At 41.2% G+C, this 17,931-nt stretch overlaps 1 protein-coding gene across 2 annotated transcripts in view; it reads right to left on the bottom strand.

The window, feature by feature from the left end:
- Positions 1-12,648: 12,648 nt before the first annotated feature.
- Positions 12,649-17,931, bottom strand: part of CNKSR3 (CNKSR family member 3) — an 86,126-nt gene continuing 80,843 nt past the window's right edge. For both annotated transcript variants that reach the window (XM_005608170.4, XM_070256496.1), the window contains exons 11-13: positions 17,064-17,272; positions 16,458-16,547; positions 12,649-14,016 (exon numbers count right to left, since the gene is read on the bottom strand). In XM_005608170.4, coding sequence (XP_005608227.2) covers positions 13,718-14,016; positions 16,458-16,547; positions 17,064-17,272 — 598 coding nt within the window. In that variant the 3' untranslated portion in view covers positions 12,649-13,717. The remainder of the gene's footprint in view (positions 14,017-16,457; positions 16,548-17,063; positions 17,273-17,931) is intronic.

Here is a 17,931-nt window from a genome sequence, read left to right as displayed (position 1 = left end):
GTTCCTAATGGGCATCCTTCCCTCTCCTACTGCCACCTTCTCTCTGGGTTCCAGGGACCTCTCCCTCTCCTAATCTTTAGTCTTTCTTGCTGGTCCTGAAATGCTTCACGGTCCTTGTGGTATCTCTGCATCTGCCAACACTTTTGTAAATAACCCATTCATGAGACTCTCATCAATGACCCCTTTTGAGAGCGTCATCTGTTTCCTGCAGTGACCATGACCAGTACTGTGCATGATTGGCTTTTTTAGCTTTCATATCAATGCATCAAGCATATCATTCTTTTCCAAATGAAAAATAAATTACAAAGGAAAAGAATCAGCCAAACATAGTGTGCACAACTCTTCATAACTAATAAAATAATTTAGGCATTACCTCAAAGAAAATTAAAGAAAGATGTTTTCTTGTGTACATTATTTAATTGAGGCAATAGGAAAGGAATGTCAAGAAAAGCAGGAATGTTTGTCAAGTTCAGGGTATATGATAAACAGATTGCTGAATGTTGAAGTCACGTGAGTAATTCACAATGGATATGAACATGCATTTATAACAATTCTACTTTTAATGAAACACAAGAAACTGACAAGCTATGGAAATTAAAAACATACGTGTTCAATTATTTTATTCAGCCTTATTTAAAGAGAAAGGTTTCCTATAATCAAATGTATTGTACATTATTTTTTTAACATCTAAAATAATGTCATCTGAATAAAAGTGGCCAGAGACATAATGGCTGAATTTTTAGGGGATTGGACTCTTTCTCTCTCCCAAATACGTTTAATTAGCTTTTCAAAATAAGCAGCTAATTGCCTGGATGTATGAAAGAGTAAGGGGTTCTCTGAATTAAAAAGCAACTGCTATTCTCTGGTGTACAGAAAAATAAACAGAACACAGGATCGAAGGACTCATAATTTAATCTTTGATTCTTTATATATCATCATCAACATCGGTCCATGTGTGTCCCTTTTTTTACTTTTTAAATTTCATTTTAAAAATAATAAAATGAATACCTATGTGCCCACCTTCCTAACCAAGAACAAGAATCTTACTGACCCGTCATGAATCATGCACACCTCCTCAACACGCCCCAGGTCTCAGGCCCTCTTCACCTGCTCTGCCTCAGTTTCTGCCCATGCCTGACCAAGTTACCCAGGCTACTCGGGTTCCCCTGTCTAGGGCTGATGAGCTCAGGATGTCCCCTTGATGGTCAACCATGCAGCCAGGCCGTCCACCTGCGCATCCAGGTTCCTAGCTCCTCCTGCCCTTTTTGGACTCAGACGGAAGGCCACACTGCATGGCATGGGCTCTGGCATCTCAAGCAGCCACCAAAGAGGCTAGGCGACACAATGTGAAAGTACAGGGACCTTAACTTCCCATGGGCAAACCTTGACCAATGGGAGACAGGAGATGGGAAGCACCCAGAAGGTAATTTCCCTTTTCATCCTCCCTCTTTAAAGCTTTCCAGAGAAGCCCCACTGAGTGGGACACAGTTGCCTAGTGACCCCTCGTGTCTCCTCATGGCTCATCTTGAAGTGGTGGACAATAAGGCTGGGCATCACTTTGTGTAGTTTGCTCAGGCTTCCCTAACAAAGTACCACAGATGAGGTGGCTTACACAGCAGAAATTTATTTTCTCAAAGTTCTGGAGACCAAAAGTCTGAGCTCAAGGTATCAGCAGGGTTGGTTTTACTGAGATCTCTCTCCTGGGCTTGTAGATGGGCCATCTTCTCCCCACGCCTTCACACGGTCCTCCCTTGGTACACACACACACACACACACACACCTATGTCCAAATTTCCTCTTATAAGGGCACCAGTCAAATTGAATTAGGGCCCATCCTAAAGTCCTCATTACTTCTTTAAGGATCCTATCTCCAAATATGGTTACATTCTGAGGTACTGGGGGTTAGGACTTCAATACACGAATTTGGGGGGGACATAATTCAGCCCATAACACTTTATAGTGCCTCACAGCTTCTTTTGCCTCACTTCCCTTTTTTCTCACTCTAGTTGGGCTGGGTTTTTACCTTCCAAATAAAGCAGCAATAAATTTAACCTTGACTCTGGCAAGAATTAGGCTAACACAACAATCCATTCCGTACACCCTCCTGTGGGTATGCTCTCCCGGCCCCACCAGAGGTAGCCAACATCCTAAACTCAGGGTTTATCATTCCCTTTCTTTGCACTTTTCACTTATATGCTGTGTTTGAATAATATTTTCTCCAGTTTTACCCGTGTTAGAGTGTTATAGGGTGTTAACTAAATGTTGAAGTCTGGCACTTACTTTTTCCACTCAACATTACATTAAGAAAATTCATCTCTCTGATGTGAACAACTGTAATTCATTCATTTCCACTTGCTGCAGATTATTCCATTGTAAGAATAAACCACCATGTAAACATTGTTTTGTTGATGGACACTAGGTTGTGTTGTGCAAACAAAGGCAGATGGCCTAGCAGCACATATAACAGGCCTGCTGGGGACACTCAGAAAAAGCAGCAGCTGAACATTCAATGTTGTAGATTTCATGGAGGGCACTGGACAGAAATCTAACAAAGCCCAACCCCAGACTCCAGGAGAAGGTACCTAACCCTAGTGAGGCTTTTAAGCTCCATGTTTAAGGAAACACCAGACCCTCTGCTGGTGTCATCAGAAGTTGTGTTTGCGGCTGAGTGACACTACCAGCTAGCAACAGGACTTGCTTTGTTAGCATCCATGGCAGGGGGACAACTAGCTCTGCCCGCGCTGGTCGCAGTGGAAAATGGGATTCGATCAGACTTTATTGACCTAAATAATAGATCATTGCCAATTTCCATGCAGCCCTGCAGGAGCCCAATTCCTTTTCTGGGATTCCAGCTTGTAGATCGGTCTTTGACACATTAGCATTTACCTATCAGGTGGTTATCATTTTATTCTCCAGAATATATACCCAGGAGTGAAATTGCTGGGTCATCTGGAACACGAGTATTCAATGCTAATTTAACCTCACACCAGCAATGCATGAGGTCTCACCTATCCTCCTAGCACATCCCCCTAGTATTTTCTAGTTACGTCATTTTGGCCAATCAATTAGGTATAGAAGAATATCTCCCTGTGGTTTTGATTTGGATTTCCCTGATGACTAATGAGTATCCTTCCGTATGCATATGGACCATTTGCATTTCCTTTTGTGAAATGCCTTTTGCCCATTTTTGCACTGGTTTGTCTTTCTCTAATCAATTTGTAAGAATTATTTATATATTCTTGATGCTAACCCTTAGGATTTGTTATCTTGTCTCAATTTGTAGCCTTTTTAATATTTTCTTTACCGTGTCTTTTGATGAACAGAAGTTCTTAAGTTTAATGTAGTTGAATTTATCAATTTTTTCTTTCATAGTTGGCCTTTTTATTGTCTTGTGCAAGAAATCCTTCCTAATTCCAATGTCACAAAAATACATAAACTTCAAAATGATGCATGGACCAAAGAATAAATCATAATGGAAATTAAAAATTAGTTGGAACTGAATGAGAATGAAAATTCTACATTCCAAATCTTGTGAAATATAGCAAAAGTAATGTTTTGAGAGAAATTTATACTTTTAAGTGTTGATATTAGAAAAGAAAAGTTGTATGCTGATGAGCTAAGTATCCAACTTAAGAAACATGGCAGAGCCCATTAGTCCTCACCAATAACCCTTTCCCAATCTCGCTGGCAGTTAAAGTGGCCATGATTGTCATTTCTAGGCCAAGTTGTTCAACTATGAAGATTTACTTCCCCATGTCCCACACCCCAATCTACCCCATGAATAATGCAGAGTAAGCTTGAAACCCCAGGTTGGAGAAACTACAAGATGGTCTGAGTCCCTGAGTCACCAGTTGGAGGAGGGCCATCAACGAGTGTTGCCCAACCTGGAACATCCACAGTAGACTTTGCATGAGGAAAATGTACGCTCGTAGTGTGTTAAGTCACTGCGATATTGGGAGTGTTACGTCGTAAGCCTAAAACAAGAAGTGAAACAAACAGAATAAATCCAAAGGAAATAGAAGCAAGGAGAAAATAACAGAGCAAAAATTAATGAAATGGAAAACAAAGCAGCAGCAGAAAGTCTCCACCAAGGGACAGCTAGCTGTTCTTTCCCGAACCTTAGAAAAGCCATCCGCTAACTGCCCAACTCTGTTCATAGTCTCCTCACCAAATGTATTTCCACCACCACATGCTGCTCAAAAGAAGAACACACTGAAAGCCTATGTATATGAAGCTGCATGGGCTGGATTATTTGTTGCTTATTCCTCCAACTGCCAAATAAATGTACTGGATTTTCTCCCACTGCAGGAACCAAAGGGTGGGAAATGCACAGAGCATAGACAGCAAATCTGGGAACAGAGGTAACTGTGGTTTGAAGGGCATCAAGAAAACACAAATGCAAAAGAGCAGAGCAAGAGGTCAAAAGTCAGAGAGCAAAGGTGAAAAAGGGCAAGAGGAAGAAGGCAGGCGGGGCAGGGGAGCAGGGTTTCCTATGGTGCTGAGGATGAGTGCTCCTCATGCAAGGAGAAAAGACAAAAGCAGAGTATGGTCATTTGGGTGCACCAACTGTTTTCCACTGCCAGGAACAGAATTCAATCCCATCTTTCACGTAATAAGGGTGGCCCACATTTTCAGTTAATTCTACAAGAGTGCTTTTGATAAAAGCACCCAGATGTATTCGGGGAAAGCAGCTATAAGAAGGTCCAGTCATCATTAATGCAATTTGCAAAGGAGTTTCTTTATTTAATTATTTGATATTTCTTCCTTTTAATCTGTTTTTCTTTATTGAACTGCATCATAGTTGAACATCTCCTGCTACTTGTCATCCTTTTGGAGTGCAGGGTTCCTAGGGGAGCAGAATGTCTGCTGGTTTTCGTACATCAACAAAATAGCCTCCCACAGACTCAAGTGAGCCCAATGTAGCAAGGAGCAAAGGACAACATTATTTTAGAACTAGACTTTCATGTCTCAGATGGCATCAGCAGCGCAGCCCGTTGTCTCTAAAACACAGCAACAATATTCTCAGTAGTTCCATCACCCGACCCCCTGGGATGAAGGTTCTTAGCAATATTTCATGGTCTAGTCAACAGCCTTAGTATTTATACACTTGGTTTTCTCAGGTCCAAATCTCCTTCAACCAAACGTCATACAACTGGAATGGTCTTCCCTCTTGCCTAAATTTATAGGAACATTCTTTTGCCCCTATTCCCTACTACTAATTTTTCTATGCCTCATTTGAAACTGCCTGCATGAGTCTTAAATGAGTCCTCTGTAGACTTCTAAAGGGCTTACATTCCCAGCAGTTACTGTAATCCTGGAACCAAAGCAGCTGTTGTCGATGGCCAAAGTTTATTCTTCCTATAAATATGATTGAGTTCTGACACCTGGTATAATGTTTTCTTTAGAATGAGAGCCAATGTAATGAAATTCTATACATAGTAGTCTGCAAAAAAAAACCTTAATATAAAATCTTTTTTTCACACAAAACTTTAATAATTTTTTCTAATTGTTTTCTGACTACACAGTCATTAATTTTACCATCCAGTTACTTCAATAATATTTTCTCTACCTACCATGTGAGTTATATATTCCCTGCTTTAGAAAGGCTCATATTCTAAGCTACAGAGCCAAACATCTAACTAACAGGATGAGTCAAGACCATAGAAAAACAGGAGAGACCAATTAATTCTGTCCAGAAGAGGGTCAAGGAGAGCCTGGATGACCTTGGGACTCACTTCGGTGACCAGACCTGGAAGGATGGGTCCATCCTCAGGATTTAAGAATCCAGAACTAAGAGCTAAGTCAGGATTTAAGGAAGAGCGTGAGCTAAAATTAACCAGGTGCTAATTAAAACTAATACACAAACCAAATCTTACACCCTCACATTTGTATTTTATGTTGTCTACAGAGTATAATTCAATTAATATCACTGAATATCCTCTCTGGGGGCCTTGGTGGCATTCCTTCATTGAGAGAAATCTGAAAAAATCAGCACTTCCAAGTAAAATACAAACAAGATTAGCTTAAACGTTCCTCCATTTATTTAAATGCCCTAAGAGCAAAAGGAGAAGCAAACCTTGAAAGGTTTGGTTTAATTCTTTTCTTCTCCAAAAATCAGGTTCTAGGTTTTTTTGTTTGCTTTGGTTTTTGTAATTGCTCATCTGGTCTCAATGCCCATGGTCTACCCTTGGCATTGCCACAAGCACAAACAGGACAAAATGCCAAGTCAGTCAATCCACTGTGACGGTCTTCCCTTTTTCCTAGGAATTGAACAAATTATTTCCTAGGAAATGAACAGATGAGTAGACCAAATTTGAGGGTCATCATTACATGTTCAGCGTAGTCAGGGGTGAGAGATCCAGGGAGGCAGACAATTAGTACAAAATGCAACCATGACACAGGGCACAGAACAGAACTGAGTTTTGCCAGAAGGAGAAATGAAGGAAAAAATATGACTCTGTCCTTGGGGCATCTGCAATGTACTAGGCTGAATTGTATGGACTGCTGATGATGTAGGTTTTTATTTTAACATGGCCGACTAACCACACATTCATATAGTTCTGCCTATAGAGGAAGAAGGTAAACACAGGAGCTCAAGCAGTGCTGGGTCCAGGAAGCTCACTGTAAAAAGTGTAGCCACAGTCCCACCACCATCGGACGGCACAGATAAATAAATCTCAACTCACGGGCAATCAGAAACGGACTCTATTCACCAAAGTCTTTCCAGAAACAACATTCATGACTACTGTGTCTGTATTAGCCAAGCATCTGTTGGTCTGTGCTCAGGTTGGCTGATACGCTGCACGTGCTCAGATGGTTGGAAGTCACGCACAACGCAATAAACCAAGTGAAAGCCAAGACTAACAATCATTTTCCAGTTCCCTTTGTCCCTCTCGTAATTTCTCTTTCCCAATTTCTCCCTGGACCTAGCAAAGCATTAGTTAGCAGAAGCATCTGAGGACAACCTTCTTCAGCTTCCACAAAGGCAACGCAATCTGTTAGTTTTACAATTATGGAAGAGTTCCTTTTCAGGAGAATTTTCAAAATAGGTACCACTCTCCATGTTTCCTTTTTTCCTAACTATATGACACACAGAAGTAAGTTCGGGGGTACCACTTCAAGCCGGGGACAGGAGGCAGAAGTCACTCAGCCAAATAGGAGATGGGGAAGATGCTCAGATTTCCTTTGTCCTCATACATCATTTTGTTGAAGAAAGTTGAGGGGATTAAAGAGAGAAGACATGCTGATGACAAATCAAGCCAATGTTAAAATAATACTCTATTATTCTGAGTGTGTCCAATCATAGACAGACTTTTATCATTTCTTGAGTTCTGACTCAGCCAGAACTTCTGAGTAATGGAGATGTGTGCCAGTAAAAACCACATTTTTCAGGCCACAGACTACACAGCAGTCTTCTGACAGTGTGACAATGGTATTATTTTGCTGGTTATGGACAAAAGAATGAGCAATTCTCTGCTGACTGGCTCCGAAGGTCATATTTACTAGAGGTTAAGATGGTGTAAACACTCCTAGAGTATTTCAACGAGAGTCAACATCTATGAAGTGCTGTGTGCTAGACCATACTAAGGGCCTTACAAACATTATCTCCTTTAATCCCCATAAGCCTAGGAAGTAGCTTCTATTATTATCCTCATTTCATAGATAACTGGGAAAGAGTGAGATAAGTAACTTGCTTCAAGTCACAGAGCTTAGAAGCAGTAAAGAGGGACAGCTGGATTATGACTTCAAAAGCTGAGCCCCCAACTGGTTCTGAATACTCGATATCAATTTCCAGAAGTCAAAGACTTCTAAATTAGTACTAATTCCTGAAATCTCTCCGCTCTTATCTTGGCACAGCCTCAGTTGGAATGACAGACAAGTATCTATGAGAAAGAAAACGACGCAACACTACAACATTAAAAGGACAATTTCTTACTTGAGAGACAATATTCCTTTCTGTTAAATTTCATCTTTAAAGCTCTTTCATGTTTCTTTAAAATAATCAAAATGTTCAGACCAAGATATGTCCGAATGGTGAAGGAATAGCTCAAAATGCCGTCTCATCACCCTAACAATAAAGTGAAATGGTAAATCTCTTTTAATGGGTCTAGTCAGTGGAAGAACAAAGAAAATGGAGTTTTTTCCTGATGTGTTTCTCTCTTTTTAGTCATTCCTTCACAAGCATTTGAGTACTTACAATACGCCGAGCAAGGGCAAAGAAAATGATGAGAACATCCCTATCTCCGGATCCCTGGATTCCAGAAGCAATGTACCCCTTCTTTTTTTAAAAAATACCTTTGAGGTTTATCTCTTAATTTTCTCCTACAACTTCAGTTTCCAAACTTTTCGAAGAAACAAGAAGCTCGGTAAAGGAGAAGGAATGTAATATTTGGCTGCAAGCGTGACATGCCTGCTCAGACTGTGAACTGTCTTTCTCAGAGCTGTGACTCCAGCATGGTTGGTGGGATCCAGAGAGAAAGTAGGATTAAACCCCACCTCCTTCAGTTGGAGCTCATGTTTTAAATCTGAGGTCCATTGTAAATTGACAGCACATGAATAGTTGATCAACTCAGAAGATAAGCTTCATAAATGTTGCCACAGAATTACAGAATATGCTTAGGGATGATCAGGTTACAACCAGAATCTTGTCCTTAATAACCCAACATCATGCGCATTTCCACGTAAGCAGAGAGGAGTAAGTGCCCCAGAGGTTCTGAAAGGCTGTGTGTGCCAGCCTCTTGGCTGAGTGACATTATTCTGTTGATTATGGACAAAATTTTCTCTCTCCTCTTTCCAAATCAGTAAGCCATAGGCCATTATCCTAGAAAGATTTTTGTAGTAGGAAAAAATTATCTTCTATAAACACACACACACAAACTGGGTTTGGGATAGACCTCACATCCCTAAAACCAGAGAAAAGCATGGTCTTCTAGCAAATCTGAATTTGATGTAATCTTTTTTTTTTTTTACTTACGTTAAACCTTCTGTTTGTCAAACTTTTGTCAAACCAGCATACTTCTAGCAATAATTCTGGCCCCAAATAAAACCCCAAAGGCAAAACTTAGCAGTTGAGACATTTCCAGAAAATGATAAGGTAAATTTTACAAGAAGATTCATATTTTTTCTAATCCCATACCCTAGAGGTCATAAAATCTATTTTTTAATCCTTTTGGGTATCACCAAACATGTACTATGGTTCTGCTAGGCTTGATCCATCATGCAAGGCCTTCCACATATTTGAAGAAACATGAGAAAGGTCAACTTTTGTGTACTCTTTAAGCTGGTTTTTAATCAACAGACTTTTAAATACTCACCTTCCAGGGGATTAGCATGAATGTATTAAAAAAACACAAAAGCAGAGTAACTCCAAAAATGAGTAAAATCAAATGTCATTAGCCAAGCCAAAAAGCGGCCATACCAAAAGTAGTTTATTCTTTTTCAAGATGTTCACCTTCCAGATAATCTCCAAGGAAGTAGCTTGCCGTGGTCTCATCCCAAAGGAAAGGATGCTGTGATTGCATTCACAAGCTTGGGAGCAAACTGTGAACCACTTGTCTGTAAGGACCAATCACAGATACACGGAAACATCCAAAGTAGGCCGACATGGCCATCCTATTGATGCCCTTGGTGGCCAAAAAAAAGCAACAGGATGTTTATTCTTTGCCGGTAATATTCAAGCGTCAAACAGAGAGATTTACTTACTCAAACTCTATAGGGGATGAAAAGTGATGTGTAAATAAATACCTCTTAGGGTTTTCTGAGGGTCAACAAACTGAAACTTGAGGATATTCATGGTCTTTGGGCCAGATGGCAACACCGGCTTGGCTCTTACGGGGAAAAAACAAAAACAAACCCCACAAAACAAATATTAAAACTTCAGGTTTGGGGAGGAGAGAACTAAGGAGAGAGAAGCAGAGATAGAAAATGGACGGATACACAACATGAAGACTGAAACACCACTCAGGGATGCAACAGGTTTCTTTTAAATCACTTGTTCTCAGAGGGATGGTACTGCCCCCTAGAGGCAGTTTTGGAAATGTGAGGGCTTATGAGGTGCCAGCAATGGGGAGGGTGCATGTAACAGGCGGAGTTTGGATGCTACACAAGCCCTGCGAGTTCGACCCCTCTCAGCTAAGAACTGACCCCGCTCAGCACAACTTTCAATTGCCCCACCAAATGTTCATGGAGATGGAAACCCACTTTAGAATTATCTGAGGCTATAATTTTATTTTACATATAAACACACAGGGAATTTTTAGCCCGGTTTTAATATACATTGGCTTTTTCAGGAACGCAGATATTCTATAAATCGAAGGAAGCCTGTACAGTAAAGTGATTATGAGCAAGGATGCCAGAGCTAGATTGTTTCGATTTTAATCCCAGCTCTGCCAGCATCAGCTGCGAATACTTGGAAACTTCCTCATGTAAAATGGGAATGACAGTGGCATCCACCTCATAAAGTTGTTAGGTGAGTATTTAGAACAATGCCAGGCATCTAGCAAGCATTGTATGTGTGTCGCTGTTGGAGACCTCTGCTTGGTCTGGAACACTGGCCACATTTTAGAAAAGCATATTGCCAACATCAATCCTGCTCCTGGTGTTGAGTTGCCAATATGGCCGGACCGCCCTGGTCTGCACTTGCAGCTGCCACATGCCTGGTGATGTTATATACAGACGCAAGTATGTGCCGTGTTATTTCATTGCATCTTGTAATATAATCATCCTAGAGGATTTACATATTAAAACAGTTATTTCATTATGAAATATCTGTATTTGTTTATATTCCACTTAGGACATTATATTGATGTGTACGTATAGAGGTCAGTTACATTACCCGTTAATTTCATTTGGGAACAGTAAATGGGGGTGATGCTTTTATGTGTGAAGGTAGTTTTTATCATCCATGACTTTCATTTAATAATTGTAGTGATGTTATAGAATATTTTTTATAAAAAGTGGTGTGTGTTGAGTTGGGTCTGGTAGGGTTAAAAAAGAACCACTGTTTTGGGGCTGGCCCCGTGGCCGAGTGGTTAAGCTCATGCGCTCCGCTGCAAGCAGCCCGGTGTTTCGTCAGTTCGAATCCTGGGTGCAGACATGGCACTACTCATCAAGCCACGCTGAGGCAGCGTCCCACATACCACAACTAGAAGGACCCACAATGAAGAATATACAACTATGTACCGAGGGGCTTTGGGGAGAAAAAGGAAAAAAATAAATCTTTAAAAAAAAAAAAAAGAACCACTGTTTTAAAGTATCAAATCAAAAAGCGTCATTCTGCATCTTCGTACGTTAACAGATGTCCACCATTAAACCTGGATTGCTTTTGAGACAAGCAGTTTCCATTAATTTCTAAGAAATTAGTATGAAAGTACTGTTTATATATCTCAACAGGAGAAATATATACAAACTTTTTTTAGCAGCAATCTCTCTCTCAAACACAATTCAGGAGAAAGCTCCAAATAAAAATAAAAATGAAGCTGGGGAGGCTGACTGAAGAGAGAGGACTCAGAAATCTCTCTGGTCTTCTTTTAGGGCTTCGGGGAACAGAGTCTAAAAAACACTCATCTAATACAGTAATTTAAGCTGGGCACTGCCTACAGTTAGGACTGGCTGCTGAAAATTCATTTTGAGGACGCTCATTTGATCACAAGTGGCATTTTTTCCATAGAAAAGGGGCTAACCTTCAGCTAAGACCTCCAAAGCTGCTTAACTCATTATTCAGCTGAACTGCAGCCCTCAGAGTCCACCCGCCCCCCCAGCCAGGGAGTGAGAGGAAGTGTTGCCACCCCATTTTCTGGGCATAAAGCCAGCTCACACTAACAGTAAAATGGGCCCGGCTGGCGCGCCTCCTTTTCCATAGCCCCCTCCCAGTCACCAGGGCCCTATTACCAGAGCTCCCCGCCCCTACGCTCTGCCCTTATGTTGTGTCCTTCAGCACCCAATGAATCACACTTTCCCACCCTCTCTACCCATTTGCCAAACTCCTTTCCATCCCCCACGAAACACCCACGTCTTCTCTGCAGTTCCTTAGAGACTGAAAGGAACCCATACACGAGGGTTCCTAGTTCCTTTAAGCCCAGCAGAGGCATCTGAAAGGGCAGATGTGTGCTAACTCTAGGGAATCTCCAATTCATTGAATTTCAAGTCCGTTTAGCAAAGTAAACAATCCCGGGGGGGAGGAGGAGGATATTTTTGTGTAGGGGACACCAGCTCTGCCTAGGAATATACCTCAGAAAATTCCCCGAATGTAATTTTACTTTCCAAGCACTTCCTCAATGTCCCTGTTTCTAATCCATAAAATCCCAAAATGTTTGGGAGGGTTTATTTTTGCTTTTATTTTTTTTTGGTGAAGAAGATTGCCCCTGAGCTCACATCTGTGCCAATCTTCCTCTATTTTGTATATGGGACACCACCGAAGCATGGCTTGATGAGCGGTGTGTGGGTTTGTACCTGGGATCTGAAGCTGTGAACCCTGGGCCACGGAAGCAGAGCACATGAATTAACCACTGCGCCACCTGGCACACCCCTATTTTGCTTTTTAATTAAGTGGCCCATGGTGGCCACTTGTGAATCTGAAAACACTTTGAAGACTCTTTTTCATTAGCTTTGTCAGTGACGCAAAACAGAAATATTTCAATTACATGTGACTAGGAGTAAGAAAAATATACAACTATATTTAAAACACTTAAATTAACAAGACAGTACTTTTCCATTCTAACAAAATATCATACATTCAGTTTAAACAGGAGTTAATATCCAGACACGCTTATCCAAAATAGCTGATGCTAGTTGAAAATTAGTGACCATGAGACTTTCCGAGAAATTTCTAATTAGCAAAATGTGTACAATTTTAAAGAACTGTCCATTCTTTTCTGGAAGATAGACATTGAACAGGTCAAAATGCAAAACTGATGTATCTCTCATAAACCTAAGTATTGTTGCTTCATCTTTCTGAATGATACTTTGGCTGTCAGCAAATCTTATGAATCTTTCTTTCTCCTTAAAGATAATAATATATAACGATAACAACGACACCCCTCACAAATAACCATAAACTTCTTGGTGCGTAACAAGCCCTATCTAAATGTGTCCCTGTGTTTCTGTATTAATTGACCTATACTGAGAGATCATTATGAAAAGGGGATTAACCAAGTGTAACAGGTCTACACGTAAACCTTTGCTTTGAAAGAATATCAGACACTTGCCACATCTTACTTCAAAGTCAAAGCTGCTACACTTACAAATACGGTATATAGCTTGAAAAATCAAAACAAAAAATGTTTTCTCCACTAGCTTTTTCAGGTGAAGAAGTTGGACCACAAACCAACACATCTGTGTGACAATGGCCACCAATTTTAGTCCCACTCCCAAAAACAAACAATGCCCCAGTTCCTTCTAATGACCAAAACATTCCTGGCGAGGCTCCAGTTTACAGAGTGAGTGTGTCTCTGTGTTCCGACCCTAAGGAAGCAAGAAAAGCAGACTCTACCCATTTCTCTCCTCCTGTCTCCACAAACCAGCATCTCAGATCCTCTGGATTTGTTCCCATTCATTTACTTCAAAATTCCAAGAAGGGCAGTAAGCAACTTTCAAAACAAAAAATGAAATCGTATAAGGTCGCTACATAATACTGTGGGTGAAATCAGAGCAGGTCGTCAGCTGAAGGAGCAAGGCACTTGGTAGCAGGAGCCACTGAGGAGTCCAGGAAGGGCCGGGCTCAGTGAGTCAACAGTTTCAGGCGAGTAAACCAGCTGACCAGCAGGGACGGCTCTGTAGAAGAGGACTTGGCTGCGGAGGAGCCGGCTTTCTTTTTGGTCCCTTCCTCCTGGAATGGAATCGTGGCGCTGCTATGGAGATCTGAACTGATGTAGCACCTGCTCCCTCGGATGTAGTCTGCGCCTCGGACCAGCTGCCTCTCCGGCGTGGGTCTTGAGAAACGGTAGGGAGGAGAGGCGCTTTCTTCGATGATCGGAGGGATCCGCTCATTGCTGAAATACCGGCAAACGGCGTCCTCACCTGTGTGCAGACAAAGCCCACGAGTGCATTAAAATAACCCGTCCACTGCCCACTGCTGTTCAGCGGCCCGCAGCCTGCTCAGACTTCTGACGCCCTCTGAAAGTGGGTAACACACCCTGCCCTCCTCCCTGGGAGGGGCTACAGGGCCTCGAAGATGGCCAGGCCCACCCCACTGGTGTTAGAAAGCAGAAATGGTAGAGGTTCATCATACTTCAGGTTGCTTTCACACCTAAGAGGTAACGAAGGGCAGAACAGATTCACAGCATGCTGGCGCTTCCTTAGCAGTGTCAGAATTTTCATAATTTCACTTGAAATCAAAAGACAAAGAGAGAAAGCCACATAATTCTATCACTCCTTCCCCATCTGTCCATGATCTATGCAGGCAGCATGTCACAATACTTCTAGAACAGTGGTCCTTATCCTGGAGCATCCCTAAGGAGCATTTAAAAAGGTGGGGGCACCTTTAAGTGTCATCCTGAATGAAAGCCAGGCTCTATTCACCTTTAATGGATGAGGTTCAAAGATTTTACTGCTCTGCAATGCTCGGGACGTTTCCAAACAAGGAAGAATGACCCCACCCTAAACGTCAGTAGATTCTTTGGGATGAGGGGGGTGCTGTTTAAGAAACAGAATAGAAATTTAAAATACAGGGCACTTTGGCAACACATAACATTCGTTTGATTCAGAAATTCCACTCCTAAAAATGCGTGAAGATCTACATACAAGGATGCTTTCTGGAGCACTATTTATAATTGGGGAGGGGGGGACAGAAAATAAATGTCCAACAACATAGCAGACTGAATCAATAGATGCTATCGTCATTAAGATGGATGACTAACGCAGCTATTTAAAAAAAAATGTTCCAGATAACATTCACCTTACATAGTATTATTGAACATCTATTTCTTCCATTTTGCACATTTTTTCCAAGTGTCTAATAAGTAAATATAGCAATAACTGGAAGATACACAAAAATTCAGAGTAATTATTTCTAGGTTGGGGAAGCAGATTACAGTTGAGTCTTATTTTCTTGTACTTTCTAGATGTTTTTAAACTACTTGTTTCGCTTTTGTAATCAAACTGAAAAAGTTACTTTTAAAAAGTTCTCATTGTCAAAAAGCGACATATCGTACAAGTCTGTATATGAAACGTCCAGAATAGGCAAATCCACAGAGACAGAAAGTAGATTAGTGGCTGCCAGGGACCGAAGGAGGAGGGAATGTGGACTGACAGCTAATGGGTCTGGGGTTGCTTTTTGATGTGATAAAATGTTCTGGAATTAGATAGTGGCGATGGATGCACAACTCTATGAATGTACCAGAAACCACTAAACTGTACACTTTAAAGGATGAGCATTTATGGTATGTGAGTTATACCTCAATAAAGCTGTTGTTTTTTTTTTAAGTGCCCATTGTGAGGAAACCTTTCATTCTAAAATGACCACAGAAGAAAAATGTGGAAGGTGAGATAGGGCATCCAGTATTTTCTTCATATCTCGATTTCACATTCCTTACCCCCACTCCCAACTCTTAACATATGAAGGCAATAAAAGGCTACATGGACGCTCAAAAGGCTAAAAGAATGGCAATGAAGACACTGACATTTCTAAATCTAAACAAAGGACAGCCCTGCCACCTGCTGACTGCTCCTGAAATTTTCACATGTCAACTAAGGGTATCTTGGACCTTAGCCAGGTGTCCTCTTCCTTTTCCTCATTGGCATAATCCAGGTGGTAGGGGTGTTTGGATGACAAACTCGACCCAGTCCCGGGAAGATGGCAGAGGTTGATTGCTTTGGAAGTTGGGCCTCCAAAAATTTATTTCTTCTTCCTTTTACTACCTAAGGTCTCCTGTACTCTAACTTTCTCTGTTTTAGCACTGCAAAAGCAATGTTATATTGTCCTGCCAGCATCGATAATCAAATATGATCTGGCAAAAAATAAGAATATTTATAAACATTTCCCTCAAGACGAGGGTAATAACTACTAACTTTAATAGCAAAGTGAATTAAATACAAATTTCTTTTCCCATAGCAATTACTCTCTAACACAAGAAGGATATGGGACCAAAACAATCCATGTCTGTTCATCAAAAATCAGACTCCAATAATAATAGTCAGAAAATTTAGGAGGAGATTATTTAATGAATAATGTATCTTTACTTGTTTAGAAATTGGACTATCAGTGTCTACAGCCTTTTAAAAACACACAATACTAATGAGGACATTTATGATCACTAACTAGGACTATATAATTCTGCTATTCTAGAAATAGGGGGGACCTTAGAGATCTTCAGCATTCCCGACTTTATAAATGAGAAGATGGGACTCAGACAGACTAAGGCCTCTATCCAGTTATTGCAATACATTTAGGAATAGGGCTGAAAGTAAGGCCTGGGTCTTTTGACTCCCTATTTGAAGCTATTTGCTTAAGTTAATCTCACCTTTCCTCCCATGACCTCGAGGTCTTGCAAAAGGGTCCACAATCCCCATCCAGCTCCCATCCGCAGGCATGGACAGAGGCCGGGGCTTGCCTTCAGAGAGAGGGGAAGGAAAGCGACAAGTCGACAGGGTTTTTGGACATTAGCAAATCCTCCCCTTTAGTTATAACTTAGGAAACGCCCCCCCCCCCCCCCCGCCACCACCAATATGACAATCCCTTAAGCATAAGCAAGAACATGTTTTAAAACCAGGAAAGTATTTTAAGGCATCGTCTTTCCAAAGCAAGCAATGAGGGCAGGGGCGTTCTGAACTTGTGTCTGCGGGTATACAGAGCAGAGCAACTCCAAGTTAGAACCCAGGCACTGAAAGTTAAAACTGTAACATGATCTCACCCCGCTGGGCTTTGATGCCAGGCAGAGTGATGACTCAACAAGGCTGTATTTCAGAGACACAGAAAGGTCTCATACTTAGAATTTCATTGAGGTTTATGTTTTCCTCGGATTACCCGTAAAGTCTGCCAAATTCATCCAACAGTTCCAAAAAAGGAAGGGGGTGGGGAAGAGAAGAAAAAGCCAACGGCAGAACAAAACAAACACTCGGAAACGTACCATAAGATGGTGTTTTCTCTCTCATTTTTGTGGGCAGAACATTGCTTTCCACTGAATACCCAGGCAACTGATCCGAGTCAGCGATGGTAAATCTGCGTCTTCGGCTTTCCTGGTCCAAGAAGGAATTGGGGGACTCTGAACCCTTAGGACCCGGCAACGGCTGTTTACACTTACTGAATCCTCCATAAAGAAAACTTCCGTTCTCATCCCTGGAAGATGATGGGCGATAATTAAGTTGTTCTCAAAGATCCTGTCATCTGAAGAAGCAGAGACCTACTGCCTCCTGCACACATGAAAAAATTTAAATCCTCCTCTTTCACGGGAGGAAAAAGCATGACTTTTTCAATCCCAGTTGCCCCTCAAATACATAGAGATCCTGTTAAATGAGAATAGATGCCATGATCCTATCAAATAAGAGAAAGTGAAATTTTTTTTATAGAGGTCTAAATGGTACAAATATACCTTTGAAAAGATAGCTCTATTTTCCCTGTACCTCTGTCCCATAATTGAATCTCCTATTTACTACAGGAATTACAAGGTAAGGTATGTTCCCTCGAACCATTTTTCTCATGCCAAGAGTAATGTCATTGCAAAGATCCAGCCAAGAAGACACCTGACGTGTAATGGAGTTGTTAGATTTGAAAGTTACATCAAAAAATACAAAGGGGCCTTTATAGTACCCCACAGAGAGTGTCTGATTTCTGAACTAAGTACGGAAACCAGCCAAAGTCGGATCACTGAGTCCAACTTAACTCTACCTAAATGTCAGCTCACAATACAACTTAATTTCAGTTGAGTCCAAGTTACTGGCTGGTTAAATTTTTTGCATTTAGTAAATTCCATTAGGTAATCACTGCAAAAACTACAG

The sequence above is a fragment of the Equus caballus genome, chromosome 31, assembly GCF_041296265.1.
Source record: "Equus caballus isolate H_3958 breed thoroughbred chromosome 31, TB-T2T, whole genome shotgun sequence".
NCBI lineage: Eukaryota > Metazoa > Chordata > Mammalia > Perissodactyla > Equidae > Equus > Equus caballus.
Note: the sequence above shows the minus strand (reverse complement) of the source record. Positions and strands in the feature narration are given on the sequence as shown.